This window comes from Tyto alba, unplaced genomic scaffold (genome assembly GCF_018691265.1).
Source record: "Tyto alba isolate M040663 unplaced genomic scaffold, T.alba_DEE_v4.0 Super-Scaffold_20, whole genome shotgun sequence".
NCBI classification, from domain to species: Eukaryota; Metazoa; Chordata; class Aves; order Strigiformes; family Tytonidae; genus Tyto; species Tyto alba.
In genome coordinates this window covers 8649053-8671627 of record NW_024881283.1, presented here as the reverse complement: position 1 = coordinate 8671627, position 22575 = coordinate 8649053, and the positions used below count along the sequence as shown (strand labels likewise).

Here is a 22575-nt window from a genome sequence, read left to right as displayed (position 1 = left end):
AAAGGAAGAGAACTGTTCCTGTCTGCAGCACTGTTCCCTCTTCTCAAAGACAGAACAGCCCTTCCCACCAGCAAATCCAAGCCATGTAGTACCCAACGGTGATTAGTAATACAAGGGGCACGGACACACTTGTCCGAAGGCCTTTACAAATCAGATTAAAGAAGAACATTGAACATTAATGAGCTGCAATAAATTCATCAAGAGCCAGAGGGAAGACATTTTACTGCAAGAACTTTATTGCACTACGTTCAAGTGCTGAGCCAAGTATTGTGCCTACTGGACATTGGTCACAATTACATTCCCCCCCATCTGTGTCTATACTGTATGACAGTCTGCACTTTTCACTATTCTTCCTCAATTAAGGCTGCAGAGTCATAGTATATGATAATTAGTACATTATAAATCAGAGTAAAACTAGGGGGAAGAATGCAAAGTTATACATATAGCATGTAAAATTTTTTTTTATTGTTCTTCAGAAGGGCTCGGGGTTTGGTTTTTAATCCAGCTCGACACCTTCCCCTCCAATCTGACTTCCATCATTTGTCAAATTGGCTTTAACCACCAGTATTTCATTTTGCTAAAGACATCAATTTTCATTTGCAGAAACAGTTAGAACATTAGGCTTCTAATTTGCGAGGGGAAGGTAAGGGCCAGAATTAGGTAATTTCAGCATCCTCTACCTTCCACATGGACTCAAGCATTACCAGATACGTTATTTCCCTAATGTAGGCATTGACATCACAAACACTTTCGCGTCTCCTTTTATCTATTTAAGAAATCAGAAACGTTACACATCTTAAAGGGAGGAAGGAACTCAATACAACAATACAGCTTGAGTCAGGGTATAGACTGAGCCCTGTGTTTTCTAGCCATGGACCTCAAACAGGCCCGTTGGCATATCTGTGAAGTGAGGGGCTTGACAAGTACCACTATTCATTGCTAGAATTTATAAATCCCTTCCAGGAATAGAATTCTGAAAGTCCATTACCTGTGCTTTGAACACATTTGCGCAGTTAAGCTGCGGACTAAAAGCAGAAGTCTAGAACAGGAAGAAATCCTGTGAAGGCAGTTCACAGTTGCCAGCAGCTGAGGTACTGGTAAAAGATGGGTACCAGTCTACACCTACTCCGGGCACAGACCAACATGAGCCTTTGGTGCTCCACAGCAAAAGATCACAGGAGAGTATGACCCTAAACCTGTACTCAAAGCCTTCAGTGGCTGAATATTACAGACATAACTTCAAGTTGAAAGCATACGAGGTCACTACTGGGGCAGGGCACTAAGTTAACATGTGTTTGGTAGTAGCCTGGCTGAAACTGCTTATTAGAGGCCTTAAAATGACTCATCTTGATTAATTCACTGACAACACCAACAGCCCTACAAAGAGAACACAGTGCCAGTCCACACTCCAAAAATCAGCATATTTATGGTCTGCCAGTGGTGAATACATGATAGGCATGTTGGTGTGTAACTAGAAACTCTCCCTCCAAAAGAGCCTAATAAAAAAAATAACAAGGCAATCAGTGGTTAAACTGAACTGTACATGAGGGCTAGTTTGGGAAAATACCCATACTAGGCATTTATTCGTGGACCACATTTCTGTGTGCGTACCATCTTTACCTCAGATATGATACAAATGAGACCCTCCCCCCAAATCCTGATTTACTGTGTTCAGCAAAGCAGAGAGTCTAGACAGCAGCAAAAAGCCTTTTCTTCTTCCTTGTGACAGATAAATTTATTTTAAGTCCTTGTCTGAATTGACCCTTGCTCATCTAGGACACTTTTGAACATCAGTTTTCTGCCAGGATAGATTTTTCTATCTAGCAACAGAAAGATAATTAAGATTTCAGCCAAATTCTTTGGAAAAATGAGACTGACATACACACACACAAAATCACACACGTGTGCACGCACGCGCACACACACACTCACACAGTTAAAAGCACCATCTCCCACCAATCAGAAAAGGCCTTTAGCAGACCCACCGAAGACACTAGGCAGTGAGTCTTTTGTTAAAGCCCACCAGGAACTTTTTTCACACCTGCAGAGTCTGAACTCCACACAGACATACAACACAGACATCACCAAATCTCTAGAATATGCCCAGGTTGGGCTTAAGGCTGTCAGACTGCTCCCACACAGCAACAAAGGCTCCTCCTCATGTCTCTCTGCCAGGTCCCAGCAAGGTTAAAAAAAAGAAAGGCAACTCCATTTAAGAGTCCCATAGGAATTAATGTATCAGGCCCTAACTGTGGGGTACTTTCCTCAAATCAAGAAAATAGTTTCTGCACAAGCCAATGCTCTGCTGGTTTTCCTTAGACATAAAATTTACTTTATTTCTTTTCTTAAAAAGTTAAAAATACAGAAGGTTCAGAAACTGATTTTCTCCTTGCAGATGTTCAAACTGCAGCTTAAGGAGAAAACAATCCTTCACTGAAATGTTTCTCTTAATTTTTTTTTTTATTTTTATTTTTTTTTCAATCATCACCACCATTAGGACAGAGGTTGAGGAGCACTGACTCCACCACTAATTTGATGACGTAGTTTGATTCCAGATTCACATTTCCAGGTGCCAAGAGTCCAGAAAACAGCCATGCTAACTTCTGCCTTCGTTTGAGATTTTTTTTTTTTTTTTTTTTTTACTGAACACAGCAGTGACCGTTGGCATCTTTGAAGCGTAATCGCATCTTAGGTCGGTATTTCTCAAGGTAAAGCAGCTGTTTGGAATTGAAAGCTCCCCTCCTTTTCCTAAAACAAAGAGAATGAAGGCTAATATCAATGGAAGAAGTACTGCTTTGATCACCATGTACATTCTAAGAGCAGATTAGTCCTCGTTTCAAAGCTTTTCTGCATCTACAAAACAGCATTTTGGCTTGGTTCCATACCCATTGACACTCTGAGGAAGGATAAACCAGGCCAGCACACACAGCTCATCACCTACATGTCAATAGTAAAATCAAAATCCAGTTAAGCAAATGTCATCATATTTTCTTGGATTGGGAGAGTTTATTTCCATTGCCAGCAGTAGTCACTGAGCATCAAGGTCACCATCTCCTTGCGGATGCACGTGCTACTTGTTATATTAGCTAAGGAAGACCATGACATTCAGATACAAATATGTAAGAGGTTCTCAGAAAAGAGCACCTCGGTATAAAAGGTACTGTACCCAACAAGAGAAAAAAGGAATTTAAGAAAAGAACAATTCAGAGAAATCTGTTGACAGCAATACAGTTTACAAAGATAACTGAAGACTCTGGGAATCCATAAAAGGATGTATTGCTTTTTTGGCAAAGCTCATTCAACATCATCTTACCTGCTGGGTTTCATTTCAAGATCTGATGTTATCACTAAACCAACAGAGCTCTGCAGTCTCATCCTTCACTAGTTTTGTTATTTTCCAGAGAGGGTGGTTGCTGACATTTCCTGGGTAGTTTACGCACTCACCCACAACACCTGTAGCAGTGCTGGTGCTCACTTACTTGCTGTAGAAAACCTGCTTGGGGACCCAACCTCACTAGAATTTTTTTTTTTTTTTTTAAATTAGGAGGAATTAGTCTATGTTCAATTCATCCACAAATTTTACTGCCCCAGCCTAGACATTTTTTCCTCCCAAGTTCAAAATCTTTGAGTCTTAGGTCAATGGCTTAATATATAAGCCCAGATATTTTTATTTAAAAAAAAAAAAAAAAAAAAATCAGCATGAATGTCAAAGTCATGCTCATTATTGTCAGGATATAGCTACTAGAAAACAAATCAGAAATCTAATGAACTTTGCTGAAGACACATGCTGTTCAAACACAACGTAAACAGAGAGATTTCTTGAGAATGGGGAAGTTTAACTTACTGCCTTATAAACTGAACTGCGTCCTCGTACTTCATTCCACATTCAATGAGAGCAAGTGCAACCAGAACAGGAGCCCTAAAGGAGAAATCAATATTTAAGGAAGATCTAGAGAAACAATATACTGAACCCTTCAAAATACATCAAATTAAGCTATAAACAGATAGCTTAAGTATTTTCTCTTTAAGCATTATGTACAGAAAGACATTTGCCTGCTGAGTACCTAATGTAAAATTTCTTTTAGTAGACAGCTCTGCTTCTAGCACATACACAAAAAAAAATAAAAATTAATAGCTCTTTAGTGTTTGGGGCATGAAACAATAATTCTAGATTTTTATGCTTTCTCATTTCACTATAACCTGATTTTCTACCTTGCTAAAACAAGTGTGTAATACCTCCTGAATGCATTTGGCTTCTTATGACACTGTAGATTTAGCTGCACTTGAGACAGATCTATGAAGCATTGAACAAATGACTTATATATATATTTTTTTTTTTAATTATATGCTATACATGGAACCGGGAGTTCCAGGGATGGCAGAGTAAAACTTTCTACTTTGGGGTTGACATTTTGGAAATTGGTTAAGTGTAAAGAGCTGGCTTTTCAAACAAGCCAAAATCACAGTACACACAGACTTTCTCCTGGATTGGTGCTCACCCCACTGAACACAGAGAGCAATAGGCACCTCCGACAGTAGAGCAATGAACGATTAGACAGGTGCTACAATTGGACAACTTGTACTCATAGCTAAACAAAAACAGTTCAGGAGAAACAACTCTATCACTGCCATGCTGCACCTGCATAAACAGAATTACTCACTTTCCAAAGGAAACAATGTGAAACTTCAAAAGTCACTGCAGTAAAGAGAAACAGCTTTTTTTATTTTTTTTTTTTTTTGTTACAGTTGAAGTTCAATTCCCTACTACAGGTAGGCAGTTTTCCAGATTAAAGCAAAGTCTGTAAAGCTCTTGCTTTTCCCCCTGCCAGAAGCAGTCCGAGAACAACAGCAAAAAGGTCATTTGGTCAGGAACAGACCACACCACCAGTTTATGTGGTGTATAGAAGATGGGAAGCTCCCGGTACCCTTTGCCCTGATATTATGCAAGAAACAGGAGAGTTGAGAAAAAAAAAAAAAAAAAAAAAAAAAAAAAAAATCACTTGAGTTACACATGGCCACCTTCCTGAAGATGTTCCTCAGATAAAAATAGAGCAGAAATGGTTAAACAAATGTTAATTGCCTTGGAACTTTGGCTCTTGTGTCTTTAAATATTGGCCGTTTCTCCCTTTACCTCTTAATTTCCCTCATCTCTTCTTCTCTAGAGGTAGAAATTTAAGAACTTGACGCACTCCAACTCTGTGCTTATTTGACTTCTTTAATCCACCTTTCTTGCCCACTCAGTCATATCCTTAAATATTAACAATCCCGTGGTTATTGTAAGAATACTAACACTTATGCTTCATTTCCTCCTAGCCCACAGGATAAAGATAACATTCAGAGGTTACATTTGGGAATCTGAATGTAGAATTTGCTATTCCAAATCAGTCTTTTTTTATTATTATTTATTTCATCTTGATAGGAAGTCCTTCCCAAAGCGGGATGTTACATTTAGAGTGATGAGGAAAGAAACATCAATCTGCACATGAGCAAGAAATACAAGCCTAACTCTTCCTGACACTGAAGTCACTTCAGAGCAAGAAAGCAACCGAACCACTTTTTCTAAATGCCCTTTTTTTTTTATTACCACATGCTTAATAGTATACCATTGAAAATAGGATGAAATGAAAAAAAAACCAAACCAAACCAAAACTTTACAGCCTTAGAAATTGTACTATACATGTATATAGCATTTGTCAAGAAGCACAGAGATTTTCCTGTTTTAGCAAAGACCTATACTTTCAAATTAATAGCATCTCTGACTGCTCATGTCATTCATGATTGACAGAACTGTTCTGAACAATCTCACCAAGTTTCTCCTCTTACCCTTCATGAGAGTTATGAAATTACTGAAGATTTTTAAGCTGCAGTAAGTCTCTCTTGCTTTAATGACACTAACTTGATGCTGCTGCTTTAAAGTGTTATTTGGGAGAACACAGAGAAATTGGCATTTACTTAATGCCTTCCATGACCTATCGCCCAAACAAACAAACTAACTTTAAGTCCAGCACAGAAACAAAATAGTGGAATACTAACCTTCCCAACCCTGCAACACAGTGAACAGCAACACAGCATCCAGGCTCTTCACGAAATTTGGTTTTCAACAGGTTTAGCCAGTCATCAACTATCTGATTCGGGGGTGGTGCTCCATCATCAAATGGCCAGTCCTTTGAAGGAAAAAAACATTAGCTATATGGATTTTAATCCATAATCAACAGCAAAGTAACCATAACTGGGAGAAGGAAAATATTGCATTCAGCAAGAATGCATTTTACAAAAACAGCTCTGTGGGTATTTTTCCTGGTTACACAGAAGTTTGCAAGTCAATATCATAATGCAACACTAAATGTTTAACAACCATCTGATCGCACTTTTCAATAAAATTGTAATAAAACTCTACACCAACTCCTTTGTAGTATAGAATTTTTAGAAAAATAGCTGCCCTTGAAATCTCATTTTATTAAAAATATGTAAAAATCAATAGACATTTCAAATAAAGATTTGAAAGATGAGAACTCTGTAGACTTTTGCCTGTGGTTGTGTCAACCTTTTAAAATACTATTTGTACTTCAGACTCTGTGCAGAGGAGAAGCTACTTCATAACAATTCAAGGGGATCAGCAGAGAATGCACTTCATAACTGAAATGGATTGGCTTGTCCAGCTGCCATGAATCCAATAAGCAAGACAGTTAAAATTACCTGGCTATTTTTAAGTCAAAAACACACGTTCACAACCAAAAAGTAAGAGTGCTTAGACAGCAGCAAAGTCAATAACTAAGCAGCATTTACAATTACATTTCTGCCTAATAAAGGGGTAGCCGACATTTAAACTACCTAGGCCACATTTAATATCATCAACACGGCTGTAAATCAAAATTACATGTGAGAAGCTTCCCATTTTCTCGAGGTCACTGCTCTCTCCTGGAACTTGTGCTAAGTGGAGTACTACATGTCCTACATTTCAAGACCAAGCACAACATCACATGCTTTATAATCATCTCAGACACAGGGAGTGCTATAGAAAGAACACTCCTAGATCCAAGGGAAAAAATAATACTTAGTAGTTATTTAGCACTTTTCATTAGATGAATGCAATGCATTTTACAAGAGACACTCATAGCCAGAGTTTCATATTATTCAACCCCCTATGCAAATGGCAGGGTAATTACTTTGGAATAAGCCCTCTTCCCTCATTGGCTAGAAACAAGTCTTTCACGTAGTATGCTGAGAACAGGTTAGCATGAAGTAATATTCTCTGAAGTCTGAAAGAAGAATGCAGAAACTCTGCACAAGTACAACCAAAGGTAAAAATTCATCAGACTTCATTTTGAAATGCACTTACTGCTACCCTAATACTTCCTGAATAGCAAGTACAGCTTAGCACAAACCTCAGCCCAAGAGCACCTTAGAAATGTGTCAGCACTTAAAGCTATAAGGTGGAAATGTGTCTCAGAACTACAAAACCAAAAAGCTTTAAGTTACTGAAATAACTTTATATGCAATTAATGCAGAGTTACACAAAGTCTGAAGAGTACAGAGAACAGCTTTTTTTTTAAAGCAAATGGGAAATTAAAAATATCTGGGACAACACAGCAAAGTAAGAGGCTGTAGAAACAAGATCATAAAGTAAAACTTGTTCTTTCTTATATAAAGCTTTTATGAGATTTTCCACTCAATCCACTGCTAGCTATATTATTTTAGGCCTAGTGTCATCCACTGTCCCAGGAACAGATGTAGGAGCTGTCAAGACAAGAGGCATTACCCACCACAAAATGCCTTCTTCTGAAACTGCCTTGCAAAGAACAGGATTTACATGTCAGTTCTGTGTCCTAGTTTTAGATCAAATTAAATTCTTTCCTTCAGACCAAATACAGAACCTTACTACGCTGCTTTAGCTTACGTGTTAACCATCATGTCCACAAAACTCTTGTGCTGGCCTGAATCAATCACAATTGTCATTTCCCCACAGAGCACCACCTTCTCAGGAATGGTACACCACTGACACTAAATTAGGACTGATAAAATACTGCAGCTTGGGACACTGCCCAGAATGAGAAACAAGAATAATTCTGGGACTAGAGGAGTAATTGCAACAGTTTTGTAGTTTTTTTCCTGATTATGAGTTCTACCAGCATCACCTCCAAATTCCTGTCGGACAGGATAGAAAACAAATTGCTAGGCTCCATGACCAAAACAGTCATTAATAACCAGGATGATGCACTGAGATTGCACAAACAGAAAACACAGCTCTTCTGTGCCACTCCGCAGTAGCTGGGAAGGATGATAGGCAAGAAGGGGTTATTCTTATTTACCCTTTATCTGGAACAGCCTCGCTCAGCAGAACAGCTCTGGGTTTGTCAGTCAGCAAGGACTGCAGGATTGGCAATGCAGAACCAAGATGACCAAGAAGCAGTGACAGGACTTTAAGGTGACAAAGACACCTTTCTTCAAAACCCACATGCAACTCGCACAGAAGTTACAGCAGCAAAATTCTCCCAAAACTGCCTGAATCTGCGTGGGATGAGACCACAGCCACCACCATGGAACTTTCCCACCTCCAATACCAGAGCCCATGGCAATGCAGTAATAATCAGCTGGCAACGGAGTCGCATCTCTAACATGGGCACTCCCAGCTGCCTGCTGGCATTCATGGGGTGGCCATTCGGGAGGGCACGGCGTGTAAAGAAAGTCTGATCCAGGGATGAGCAGTAAATGAAGGACTGACAGAGGGAGAACAATGAAACGTGTCTTCGATCCTGAAGATGAACAAAACTACCGCAGCCTCCTTGGTCGCCAGCCAGTGCAAAAATACTTCCAGAAAAAAAAACTACCAGTCTTTCTGATGTAATATTTTTATGTTACAAGACCTTACACATGAACATAACTGTAAGAACTGCAGAAGCCCACAGAAACTAAATCCATCCCCGCCTCCTGTCTCCTGGATTTAATCTCTGTTGATAAACATGCGCATGCAATAGTACTACCTCAAGCATGGAACATCTAATTCTCTACTTTCTCACTATGCCATCTGCCAAAGCAACTCCGTAGCTGCCACATTCTACCCATCTCGCCAGTACATGATCTTGTATCACGGCATGAGAGCAGGCTTTGCTAAAATGCTCTCATTTTCAGGAGTTTCACTATGCTTTTGACCTCAACTGTTTTAAAATAGACACTAATCTCTCTCAGGCTGTGTTTTTAATCTTCATGTTATTTTTGCAAGCAAATATTAGCTTTAAATAGTGACGTGTTATTTTCTCAGCCAGCTGGTAATTCAATACCATTTCTGAACAGCGACAGGACTCTGCTTTGAAAAAGCATGCATTCATCGGAAGGAAAAGCCATACAGGAGGTGGTTTTGTCAGTGACTAGTTAAGCTTATCTCAAATAGCAAACCACTATTGTAATTGAGTAAACTACTAAGACAACCTCATGACTGGGATCATCAGGATCAGCGATGACATTAGCAGCAAACTTTCCCTGTCACCTCCTGCCTTCCGTTACCCTTAACAGATGCCTGGTGGATTTATGCTCTCTCCTGTCTTGCCTTCTGCAGCAGTGGAATACCAAGAACTGGTATGTACTAAATGGGGAGGCTTGTTAGCCGCGGCAAATGTGCACAGACACGAGACTCTCACATGTGTTACTCAAAGTGAAAGGCTCTCCAACAGAACGGTGCTTAGCAGAGCTGGCAGAAACACCATTTCTAGTTTTTTAGAAAAGCTTCCTCAAAAAACTGCTTTCAGTTCAAAGCTAGCCAACACCAAGTTTTTAAAGTTTCCTGAGAACCAAAACCCCCGACCTATTTCAGAAGTGCAGGCTCCAGAGCACTCCCCAGCTCCCGCAGCTGCCCGGGGCCGGGCCATGGACAGGAGAAGGTGGGTTTCACTCACAATTGCAGGAGCCAAGGTCAGCTGGCCTCACAGGGCAGCCACCCTGGCAGGGCTGGACACCTGCAAAATCCTCCTAAGTCTTATAGGGAGAACTCAGATCTCTGCTCTGGCACAGGAACACAGAAGCACTCTTAAGCCCCAGCTTAAATCAGGGCTCTGAGGGCTTCTACACCAGAAGTTTAATCCTTCCAGTCCCTGGCAACCTCAGGAGCATCGCAGCTAGAGGTTTCACAGCAGCGTGCCTGCAAATGCCATGATGTCCAAGTCCATGACAGCTCTGAAGTGAACAAAAATGCTACTCCAGAGCGCAGCCCTAGGAGCACTGGTGGCCCTGTAATGACTGATTTTTCCAAAAACAGAGGCACACGTGGCTGCCTGGAACTGGAGTAAATGCTTACTAGGGCAGGAAGCCAAGAAACCTGACTGACCTGTACGTGGAGTTTTCACAGATATTCCAGGATACAAGTTTTCCTCCTAATGGAAAACTGCAGAAGTTTTCCTCTGACTGAGCCATGAAAAAAATCAAGAGGCAACAGAAGACTGACTACCTGCAACAAGAAGGTAAGATGCAATTTCTGGCCTAACAACAGAGTATTACTCACTTCAGTAAAATAAACTGATTTTATCTGACACACTATAATAATTCAGAAGCATTGCCTGGAAAAATACCGCCTGCCAGCTTAGTATGAGCACACACCTCTTAAGAAAACCTCCCCTAAAACAGCAAGCAGTACTAGACGATAGAGTCAGACAGTCATTGCATAATGTTAACCATGAGCAGCAGTTAAGGAATTCCACCTGCTGAACTGGGAAACCACCAGCAGCCAGGCTCCATTTAGAGGCAAGCAGTGATGAGGCTATCGATCAACATCCTGCTATAGCCAGTCCACGGAAGCCTGGATCAACATGTCAACTACTGTCTCAAAAGGTGGCGCTTTTTGAAAGAGCAAGAGAAGGGAGGTTGATCTGCATCCTGAGATGGTCAACAGTAAAGCCAAGAAGTGCTGTATCCAGAGAAAAGGACCAAACCAAGTTGTATGAACCACAAGGCTGAACACTGGATTAGTAGCGAACTAATCATTAACAGGCAATCAAAATATAACAACAAATCCAGAAATCCAGGAATAGACATTTCTATTCCAACTAAAGTGCTCGGGCAATCGTAATGAATCAGCAAGTACTTTTCACAAAAGTACAGCGAGTTTCTCAAAACCAGCTTTAGTTGATGCTGGGGATCACACTACTTTTAGCCAATCTGAAACAGTCATAAGCTCTTGCCCAAAGAGTAAAGGCCATCCCCACCACTTTTAGACACGTAATTTTTCATTTTTAGACAGTCTTAAAGGCAACTCACTAGAACCTGGATTCCTTCTTTTTCAATAGGAGCTTGATCATAAGTGGCATCACAAACTCGCACCAAGGTTGTCACTCCATACTTCTTCAGCTCCTTTAAGAAAAAGGAAAACATGTGAGCACACCGACAGTGAAGAATTCAAGAACTTTCTCATTAGCTACAAAACTAAACATTTTATACAGAGTCAGCAGTACTGCAACTACTGCGCAGCTCCAAGGTGACTACACAATGGACCAACACAGAAGGGGGGGGGTTATGGCCTACATTAGGACAAGGGTTACAAGTGATAGGAATAAATGTGAAACACCTCTAAATAATTCTTCTCTAGGGAAATGCCAAGGTGGAAAAAAAATTGCGTGTATAAGAGCAACATTAAAATAGCTGCTTATATTATCCAAGCAGCTTCTTCTCTTTAAATAGAAGCCTGGAACTGTTTGCTTCAGCCAGTGTTGACATTTTGAGGCAGGGAGGAACAGAACACACACACCACCATACTCCAGCTTCCTTGTAATGCACTGCAAGTAGCACATTGTGCTAGATAAATAATCAGAAGATCAAACAAAAGCTGTTCCAGTTCACTTTGAAGGTTCATACAGCAAGCAGAATTTCCTCTCATGTTTGGACTGAATCACTATAACTTCTAACAATGAGCAATAATACCTATTCCAGAGTCCAGACTCCTGAAGAAAGAAGACAATCCACAATAACAGGGGAAAAAAAATAAAAATAAATACATAAAAGACCAAAAGAACGTGGCTTTCAGACAAAATTAACTACTAATATCTGAGCAGATTCATGGCGAAGAACACACTGTTAAATGATGGAAGTCTGTTAATAGCCACAGTCAGACATCAGTATCAGATGACAGGATCTCTTTGAAATGAGACAGACCTGCATACACAAGATAAAAGCCCTCTAGATAAGGGCACAAAGATACAGCAGGTTTAGAGAAAACTAGAACGCAGAAATGCACTGTACTGGTGATTATCCGATGACACCATCTGTTACTTTTTCAGAAAACTGAATATTAAATTTTGCCATATTTAAGATCTTTTTGTGTCAGTAACAGTGTGATCCACTGCCCACTGCAATTGACTCTTCCCATACTTTGGCCCAGGCAAATGTATTTTTTCATGGATGAATTCTGGCACCTGAAATCTCTGACAATTCTGGGATTGGTAGGGCAGTTTGATAACACATTCTGTAAACTAAAACGTCAGTTTAAGTATTGCACTCCATCCTACTCTAAGGGAGTGAAGAAAGGTCAGAAACCAGTTACAATTCTCTTAACTACTTCTTTAAAAGCCAAAAGATCAGCAATAGATCGATATATTAGAAGCACTGCATTATTTAATGAAAAATAGTGTTTAGAATTGCAGAACATACAATCCTTCAGAAACCAGGACAGGAACAACAGCAAAGGGGCATGTTTGTATTCTAAAATGGAAGCTCATCCAGCCTCTTGCAATTAAAGAAATGCAGGACTTTGAAAAAAGTAATCGGTGGATTCTCTTCTCATACTGTCAAGAGAATGTGAACAATGTATTAAAGATAAAATGCCTTACGTTTCAAGTAACATGTAACATATAGCCAAAGCACTGAGCAACAGGTGTGAAGAATGACTGTTCAGTCCTTCTACAGAAACCATGAGCATATAAGGAAAGAAGGCTGATACTTTGACTGCCTTACCTCTATAAACTTGCTGAGGGTTGCATTGGTTGGGTTGTGAGTGATCAGGAAACGCATATTCTCATAAGTAATTTCCACGGGGGCTGGACGGTTCATAATGGCAAACAAAATGTGTAAGGGGCCAAAAAATTAAATTTAAAAAAAAAAAAAAAAAAAAAAAATCAATAACCTTGGAAACGTTTCACAGCAGAAAACATTAAAAAGACCACTACAATGCCTGGGATTGATCAGAGCTTGCTTTGACGTGTTTGTTCCTTAAAGAATTCGCTTCTAGAAAAGCAGGTTTGCTTCAGAATCCACTTGAATTCAACTTCAGCCTCAATTACTGCAGGTGGTATCCTTCAGACTCCAAAAATTCTGACTACATGCAAGACTAGGCAGCCTGTTCTACATTTAGGCACTGGTGAGGCAAAAAAGTAAGGGCAGATTTTCTCTCCACTTTGTTTTCTTGATGCTTAGTTTTGCTAGAGTCAGTAAAAGGAATATGCTTCCAATGTGCAGAAGATATCCCATATATTTGAGTGTGTTCGCTGTGTCTGGAGTCTTCAAGGCAAAGTAATTATGGCACGTAGAACCCCCTGTACTCAGCTCACTTGTCAGCCAGGATGCTGTGCTGGGCCTGGCAGAAGTCTGCCCTCACACTCAAAATCGCCATAAATGTGCGACGTATATTCCAACAGAACACCTAAAGAGAAGGAAAATATCACATGAGAAGATTTGTTGCTTCTACTGCCAGAAACATCAAATACTGACCCTCCCAGAGAAACTCCAATTAGACTAGGTAAGCCAATGTTTAAAAAACAACCAAATAAAAAAAATCAGTCTTTACTGGAGTCCTGATAGTTCCTGACAGTAATTCCGAATATTCTTTCGGCACCCAGTACACTCCAGCCCAGAGCCACGGGACTTCTCATAACTGCTGCTCCTGGCAACCAGGCGCCGTCACCGAGACAAGGAAACCTTTCTGTGCTCTCCACAGCCCCTCCCTCCCAACCAGGTGCCCTAGAAGAGGAGAAAATAGCACAAAGCCCAGTACATGCTTGAAAATGCCTGTTGGTACAGTCATACCTGTTTGGCTTAAGCCCAAATATGTGAAAAATATTGTTGGTATGGCTTTATTTTCTGAACAAAATAAGCAGTACAAGCTGAAATAAGAGTATAAGCTGCTACATATTTGAGCTTTTGTTAGCAGATAAATTTCACTAACCTTACTGTATCACCAAACTCCCAACAGTAGTGGGGAGAGATCCTCCAGAAATCAGTCATTTCAAAAGCAACCAAATGGCCATTTAGTGGTAATAAATTTTAGTTATTCTCAGTCTTATCTTAGTTTACAGGCTAGGGCATTAACACAGCGGCAGCTTCCAGTCCTAACACACAGGATTCAAAATATAGATGTTTCAGCAACAGCAATAAAACATGGAACACTGTAATTCTACCATGAAAATGGAGCTAATCTAAACTAGCTCAACCCATTTACAGCTGAAATACTAAATAAGCAACATGGCTTTTCACTGCATTTAAAAAGCGTGAAGCAAAGAATCACTACTGACACTTCTTTAAGGAAAAAGTTTTAAATCAGTTGAATCAAATCCAAACTAGCAGCCAGAAGTCACAAACCTGCAACTCAAGCGGAAAGGTCAACGTGGCACACTCAAGTGAATACAATTAGGGAAAAACACACACACACATGGAAGTTCACACCCAAAACTTTTGGTGCACTCAACATTTTAATGAGATCCTCACTTTAAAACAGTCAAATTAAGTACTAAAAAATTACCTTTTTCACTGACATTAAGTCAAAAATCACCCAAAGAACAGCAATTATTTCCCTAAAGAACAGTTTTCAGTGCCAAAAAAACACATTAATTAGGTTGCCAGAGGCAAGAACAAAGATGTTTTCAATAACCTCCCCCGACCTTAATGCAGTTCTTGCTCTGAGTGACTGAAATACAAATTTCAAAAATGAATCCTGGAATATTTTATCAGTGTAATGACTACAGGATTAAGTCCTACCCCAGATGGAAAAGTCCCATCTAAACACATCATACTCAAGTCCTTACACTTGTCAATTCTTGCACATTTGTCACAACTCTCTCATATACGCTACCAAATCTCAAAGCAAAGGCTTTGTTAAAATGTATTACAATCTGCTATAGCGATGATGTACCAGGCACAGAATGACTGAAGTTACAATATCCACATGTGTCCAACACCTGTGAAACGGGATGCAAGAAAGTCTTTTTTCAGGCAAACACTGGCCTGCTTTTTCTCTATTTGAACATACACTCCAGTCATCTGACGTGTCCTGGAGAGTGAGCTGCAGACTTAAATGTTACAGAAGCAGTTTCAAAACTACCTTTAGAAGACCTAACAAGGTCATTTAAATAAAAGCAATGGTCAACAGATCTTGGCATAGGAGATCAAACCCTGGATCCAGAGTACCTGAGACATACAGCATTACAAAGTACACTGTCAAGAGGGGAAGAGCTATTGCATCATATCCAAACAAACCCTTTAAACATTTTTCTTTTCAGCACCAATAATTTGGCTGGAAGAGCCTCATCCAGTGCTATTTGCACTGTGAGTTGTATCAAATCTGGTCATTATGGTTACACTTCTCCCTCAAGCAAGTCAAAGAAGGAATTTCAACCTGATTATTTTAGAAGTCTTTCATGAAAACTATTTACCAAGTCATTAAGAAAGGACACATGGAGATGACATGTTCCAGTAAATTAAGTATGGCCGGGGGGAGTCACCAACTCAAGTCCTACTCTCAGATCTGCTGCTGCTTGTGGTCTGACCTTGGCCAAGCCACTTTCAGTAGCTCAACTCATCTGCAGAACAGGAATGACACCATCTTACCTTCCCTAAAGGAATATTACTGAAGCATTTAATTAGCTAATAGCTAAGGAGTGATTAAAATTTAAAGCACTGTATTTAAGTCTCAAAAATTATTTCCAGAAGGATAAGAAGTTTATGTAGCACATAACCCTATTTTTAAAAGTTTGGTTACAGACACATATATCCCTTCCTCTCATGACTTTCAAGGGCTAACAAGCTAAAGTTTAAAAAGAAAAAACAGGCTTCTAATTAAGAAAATTAAAAAGGAAAACCCCTATTGTCTATAACTTCTGATCTCCCCAAGAAAATACTTTAAAATTTCTTCCTCACTGTGTTAGCAAGCAAATTTGCACTTCAAAATCCCAAGAGAACTAAGCACTCTCAAACTAACAATAAGCAGTAACCAGGTCTATGCACAACATAAAACAAGAAATAATGTTTCAGCCAAACAACCTTCAACCTTTTATACTTAGAAAGTGAGATAGCACATGGAGAGAAACCAAAAAATTACAACATGTTTTATGTGGCTGGCCTCAAAAAGGGAGCAGAAGTACCCAATGCTACAAATTAGGTGCAATAGCTTCATCAGGAACCAGGAGAGCAGAAAAAGCAGAGACATCAGGACAAACAAGCCAAGCAATAACCATTCATGCATCTGAAAAGAACTAGATATGCTTGGGAGTCAGTTCCTGACATTGCTTAAATTATCAAGGAATAATCATTAATCAAGATGCCTATCTATACAACCAAGTTTAGTGAGCTGTGACAGTCTCTGTACCTGCAGACATGACTAATTTAAGTTATAACAGCACCGTGAGCTCCCAACCTCTCACACTCACACAGCCACACATGTCAAGAGAGCTTGATAAAGCCTAATGAGGCCAATTTGAGAAGAACGACTTTCAAAAAGCTATGAGAAGTGCAAGAATATGATTAAAACGTAAGCAAGGGGCAGTCCTAATAATTAGCATAAATAAATCAGGGTGATTAACTAATTAAGAGAGAACAATTTAATGAATTCCTGACTTGATAGAAGCTTCACTTGAGATTACCTTAAATAAAAATCCAACACACCTACAATATTCATCTCCAGTGGCTGCCTCATCTGTCACTGCATGGACTCCTAAATTAGATACTTCAATAGGGCAAGTTGCTTGCTCTTCTGTATTGAGCCTACACAAGTTCAGGGAGACAGGTCTAATGAAAAACAAGTAATAACATCGTAAGGAATTCCTAGTTCCACCATCTCCTTCAAAACCCACCAGTAAAAGTGCTGCCTTGGCTGCGCTGAGACAGCGAAACAGCCTGCAACAGCTGCAGCTTCCAGAGATTGCAAAACACGGATACCTTTGGAAAGGTCACTTGGATCACCTTTCAAAATAAGCCAGTGCACAGGATGCACAGCAAAGCCCGCTAATTTGTCAGTCAGTATTAAAAGAATACTTCAGCATTTTGAAGACCAGTATTTCCAAACCATCTCAACTAATTTTGTTCCTGGAAGTGGGAATCCACATTCAATGTTAACAAAGTTAGGTGATGAGCTGCTGAATTTTCCTCTTTTTCCTCTTCTACAAAACCTCATTCTTGCGGTTTGCATTTACACACATGAAATCAGCACCACAGCACGCTGACAATGTACAACTCGATCCCATCAAAACTGCCATCCTGACACGACACTACAGCCCAGCTGAGCTTTTCCTGACACTGCCTACGTCACATTTTGCTTCCCCTTCCTGCATTGCCCCGCAGAGTGACCCACATTCTACCCATACTCTACCAAAATGTCCTGTTTTGTCTGGAGCACAAGGAGCTGTTCAAGTGAAAGAACCCACCAAGACCTCCAACATGAGCCTAAAAACAGTGGAAACACACATTAGCAATAACTGAAGCCACTGTCTTTTCTAACATATACTGTCCTAGCACACAGAGAAAAGAAACTCTGGAACTAACATTCTTGGAAAAAATTCTTGACCACTCTCCGAAGGAAGTTTGCTCAGAATGACACGTGCCTAGAGAGGGGTGAGGTCAAAAATTTTACTGTTCCACCCTATCCACCCCTGCCATGGAGCTCCCTCCCAGCCTGCTGACAAGTTCTGTGGGTGACTCATTCGTTTCCTTTTGCACTAACCCAGTCGCTCCATCCGAGGCCGTAAAACCCACAGCAGCAGATAGAGACTTGCTTTTGCAAAAGAAAAAAAAAAAAAAAAAAAAAAAAAAAAAGGCCAGATTAAAGAAGTCTCAACTTAAAGGTGACACATCAGGAAACAATAAGAATTGTCAAATGTACTGTGCAAGACTATTCAGTGAGAGAACAATCCTGCACAAAACTCAAAACTGAGTATGACACAGGAAAAGTTTAGCTGCCATCCCCAAGTTTGGGCGAGGTCAAACCACTATATGCAGCACAGGCGTCGATGCACAGAGATCATCATCCTGGCAAGCTCAGCAGTGGGAAGAGATTAGATACCACATTAGCTCTTTCAGAAAGAATTGATAGGCATGAGTGCTTTATGCTTCAGATCTTTTCTTTCCTGCAACATAAAACCTGCTTCATAGTTAAAAATGCTGTTCTAACACAGGATTTTTTGAACGCCTTCCTCACCCACCATTTAGTTCTTAAAATCCCTTCAGAGGACATATTTGAATGTCATTTACATGCCATGCCCAAAAAGTTTAGTTACTAAAAGTGTTTGAAGTCAAAACCAAAAGGCCCCACAAAGAAAAGAAATTTAAGCTATTATCCAAATGAAGTCACAGTATTATATTTAAGTAAAATTAAAAATTACTTTAGATAACAGTTCATGAGTATGTGACTAACAACTTATTCCTAAAAATCAGAATGCCAAGTTTTCTAAGTTGTATCAACAGTTGGTCTTTGAAAACACAGTCCTGATAGATCACCAGCTCCCCCAACAATTCTGACTAAACATTCTCACACTTTAAGATGAAGTATCAAAAAAAAAACCAACAAACCACCGCACCAAAAACCCATTAACAAGTCAAGTAGGACTTAGAAGTAATTTCAAATCACACAGCAGCAGGAATATTATTCTATGAAGTTAGAGACTTGAATTACTTGCATCTTACTCATCTCACTTATTTGAATTTGCCATATACCTCTGCCGGAAAAATGACTTAGTGGAGAGTTGGCTCCTTTTCCATGCTCCTGCGGCAGTTAAATTCAGGCTGACAACTGAGACTGAAGCTTACTGATAAATTTCACTGCACGTCCACAAAGTCTCAATTGTTAAAATCCACAGTCCATTATTTCAAGCAGAGCTAGACTTTCAGTGTAACAGACCAAAAAGAATTTAACTTTTTAGTATAGAACAAGGGGTAACAAAGGTACACGTAACAGTGACCTGAATAGAGACAGCAACCCAGTGTCTCAAGTGTTATAACTGAAAAAAGGATCAAGAGATTTAAGGCTCCTCTACCCCTTCACAATTAGCAAAACTAGCCTCAAGATGATACTGAAGTCAACAGCCACTATAAAGGTATTTTATACTCTTTTATGATATACATCAGCCAGATACTGGCCTAAATAGGTGCCAGCCTGATCTAGCACGGCAATTCACATGTGTCAAAAAGAGTAACTTCTAGCTCAGATTCTTGAGCCATTAGGTCTATTTTTCAATGTTTAGACAGAAGTGTTTTAAATCGCCAACTCTAACAGGCAAAGCAGCTGTCAAACTAATCCAAATACAACAGACAACACTGAGCCCCTCTCTGCTAGTTCAGTAACAGTACATCACTGACAACATGTTTTCTCCTCCAAAGATATTATCAAAATGCACAACCTACACCATTTACAAAAATCATCTGCTTGCACTACAGTCTCTCAACAGCTGCATCTTCAGCTGTGGATCACCTTCCTTAAAGTAAGGACAGAAATGTGCCTTTCCACGTGCCACGTATCACCCGGCTCTCCCCAGGGCCGCACATCAGCGCTCTCCCTCCCAGGCCTCCCAACAGTTAACCAGCGCGGCATTCCACCACGGGGCAAAGTCCAGCAGGAGCAAGGAAACCAGCTGCGATCACAGTTCAGCTCTGATAGAGGAACAGTGTTTGAGTACTGCTGTGTGGAAAGGGAATGATGGATATCTGAAGGTAATTAAACCTGAAGTCAATCACTTGTGTTCGAGAGATGCATGTAAAAACATCACAACTAGACCCTATGTAAGAAGACCCACGTTCCTGCCTGTGCATCCATATGTACGCAGATACATACTCCTACCTTAACTCTGACCAATCTTTTCTTTCCAACAGTTGAGTTCATTAAATCAAAGTATTTCTACACGTTGAGTCATAAGGGATAGAGTTTTCTGGCTGCTGCTAGTGGTGGGTTTATCTTTTTTTTCTTCTTTAAATACTAACTGCAGTTCTGAGTCAGAACCTGACTGGTTCATTTGGGGAGTTTTGAAGCAAGTTTCCATTTATACAGTAGGCTTTAAAAGCCAACTTTCTGCCTCCTCATGTTGAAACCAACAAGCACACAGCTGCCCCGAGAGAAAAAAGCAGATCGTGACTAATCATACCAAGGAACCACGAGGATCCATCACTGCAACTGAGTGGAGGCCACTTCTACACTCATCCCCGTACCGTAACACCTCCTAGCCTGCAGCCTCGCCTGTGCTCCAAATCCCAAACCTCCAGCTCGCAGGGACTAGGGTTCCTCACCCACCAAAGCACACCCTAAGCAGCAAACCACAGCCATTCCCAGTAAGCACACCACTCCCTGTCTCAGGCCTTCCTGGAGGTCACTCCTAGCACCCTCACCAACACCAGTACTTTCTTTAGCCACTGCCCTGACCAGGCCGGGCTTCATCAACTCCCCCCTTCCAGGCCCAGGCAGCTCCAAATCCCACAGGGCAGCCCTCTATCTACACAAACCAGCCTCAGCATTCACAACCCTGCCCCCACTCAAACCCCAGGAAAACCACCACATCCTGGACACCCTTCCTTTCCAGCTCCGCATGCCCCCCTCCAGCCTAAAAAGATTTACCCCCCTCCAACACTGCTTCCAGCCTTCCCCCTCCATTTTCCAGCCCAGATCCCTGAACAATTCTTTACCCTTTACAGACCATCTCCAGGCCTGACACAAGGCAAGCCCCCTCCTCCCCCGCAACAACCCTCCCATCCTGTCTCAAACTCTTCCTCCACCCGTACATACACACAGAAATAAGTAACACTCCCTTCCCTCTAACAAACCCCTCCAAATACCACCCCTGTACTTGGAACAAGCAAGACCCACCCTCCATTCACCCACACCAATCCCTCTGCAGCCTCCTCATCCTCCCACTGTGGCAATCCTGCAGGGAATTACTTCCCCTCTCGAACACCTCCCCCAAGCCCAGGTACAAGGCCGAGTCCCTTCGGGATCCACTCATCCCACCCCCGCAGCTGAGGGTGGGGGACCCACACAAACCAGTCACATGGATCTGGGGGGTGGGCCCTGTAAGCCAACTCCATCCCGCAGGTGAGGGGAGGACCCTCCAAACCAGCCTCGCAGGTACAGGACATCCCCCCCCCCCCCCCCCCCCAAAGCAGCCCAACACTGCAGGCAACGCCTGCTATCCTAAAACCAGCCTTACCGGCCATGGGGGTCCCTCATACCGGCCCAACCCCACAGGCAGGGGGAACCCCCCAAAAGCAGCCCCAAAGTAGAGTAGGGACCTCACAGACTAGCGAGCCTGCTCCTCAGGCCAAGGGAGCTCCCAAGGCCCAGCAAGATTCCCCAAACAAGGCCCACAGGTCAGGAAATCCCCCCCAGGCCAGGAAGGACCCCCCGAACCAGCCCCTCAGACCAAAGAGAGCCCCTTAAGCCAGCATGCCCCCCCCCCCCCCAACCAGTCCCGCAGCCCATGCGGGCCCCCCAGGGCACAAAAGACCCCTCCAAATCAGCCGCAGGGGCCGAAGGAGACCCTCCAGGCCAGGGAGGTCCCCCCAGACCAGCCCCACAGGCCGGGGGGATCCCTTCAAAACGTCCCAAGCGGCGAAGGGGAGCTCCCAGCCCCCCCGCTCCGCAGGCCAGGCCCGCCCCGGGGCGGAGGCTCCGTCTTGCCGCGGTCCCTCCTCACCCGAAGCCCCCCAGCTCCTCCCCACGGCGGCCCCCTCACCCTGGGCATTGAGCGCGTCGGCGTTCGTTCCGAGCGGGCCCGGCGCCTCCCACAGAGCGGGCCGGGGGCCGGGAAAGAGCGAAGAAGGGGGCGGGAGGGGGCGCGGCGGGGCCCGGCCCGGTGGCGGCGGGGCCCGTGGCGGGGCCTGGGGCTGCGCTGGTCCCGGTGCGGCCCGGCCGCGCGGAGAGACGCGAGAGCCCGCGCGCCGCCAGACGGCTCCTCGCGCACAGGCCGCTCCCTCCCTCCCCGCCCGCGCCCCGTGGTACGACCCGCCCGCCGCTGATTGGCACGGCTCGCCTCGCAACCCCCTCCCCGCCCCCCCCCTCCCCCCCCCCCGCCAGCCGGCATTGGTACAGTCGGCTTGGACACCCCGCCCCGGTTCAGCGCGCCGGGCGCGTCCACCCACAGCACTGCGGGGGTGCGCCGAGCATGCCGACGCGGCTTTGGGAAGGGCCTCGCTCCCCAAGGCCGCAGCTCGCTGAGCGACCAACCGGCCCCGTGCCGCGTGGAACGACTCCCCTCCCTCCCACTGCGGTTGGAACAGGCCCTTCCCCCACACACTTCACGAGGGGCGAGGCATTGGTACAGCCCGCTTCCCACCCCCGCCTTGGGCATTGGTATGGCCCTTCCCAGCGCGGCCGGACAGCGGCTCGCCCTGCCCGAAGCGAAACGCACCACC

At 42.6% G+C, this 22575-nt stretch overlaps 1 protein-coding gene across 1 annotated transcript; it reads right to left on the bottom strand.

Annotated features, from left to right (window-relative positions):
* Nucleotides 1-214: 214 nt before the first annotated feature.
* Nucleotides 215-22194, bottom strand: PTP4A2 (protein tyrosine phosphatase 4A2). The gene is made up of 6 exons (XM_042793673.1): nt 21897-22194; nt 12934-13618; nt 11245-11337; nt 6034-6164; nt 3845-3919; nt 215-2748 (listed from the first exon to the last, which is right to left on the bottom strand). Exons 2-6 carry the CDS (start codon nt 13027-13029, stop codon nt 2640-2642), a joined length of 504 nt encoding a protein of 167 aa, XP_042649607.1. The 5' UTR covers nt 13030-13618; nt 21897-22194; the 3' UTR covers nt 215-2639.
* Nucleotides 22195-22575: the final 381 nt, after the last annotated feature.

Bases quoted from the DNA above. Each gene is read 5' to 3' on its own strand.
- PTP4A2 (XM_042793673.1), bottom strand. From the start codon at position 13,029: ATGAACCGTCCAGCCCCCGTGGAAATTACTTATGAGAATATGCGTTTC. The intron at 3,920-6,033 runs GTTAGTATTCCA...TTTCTCCTTTAG, and splicing joins TGTGTTGCAGGGTTGGGAAG to GGCTCCTGTTCTGGTTGCAC. The intron at 2,749-3,844 runs GTAAGTTAAACT...TCTTTGTTTTAG, and splicing joins GCAGTTCAGTTTATAAGGCA to GAAAAGGAGGGGAGCTTTCA.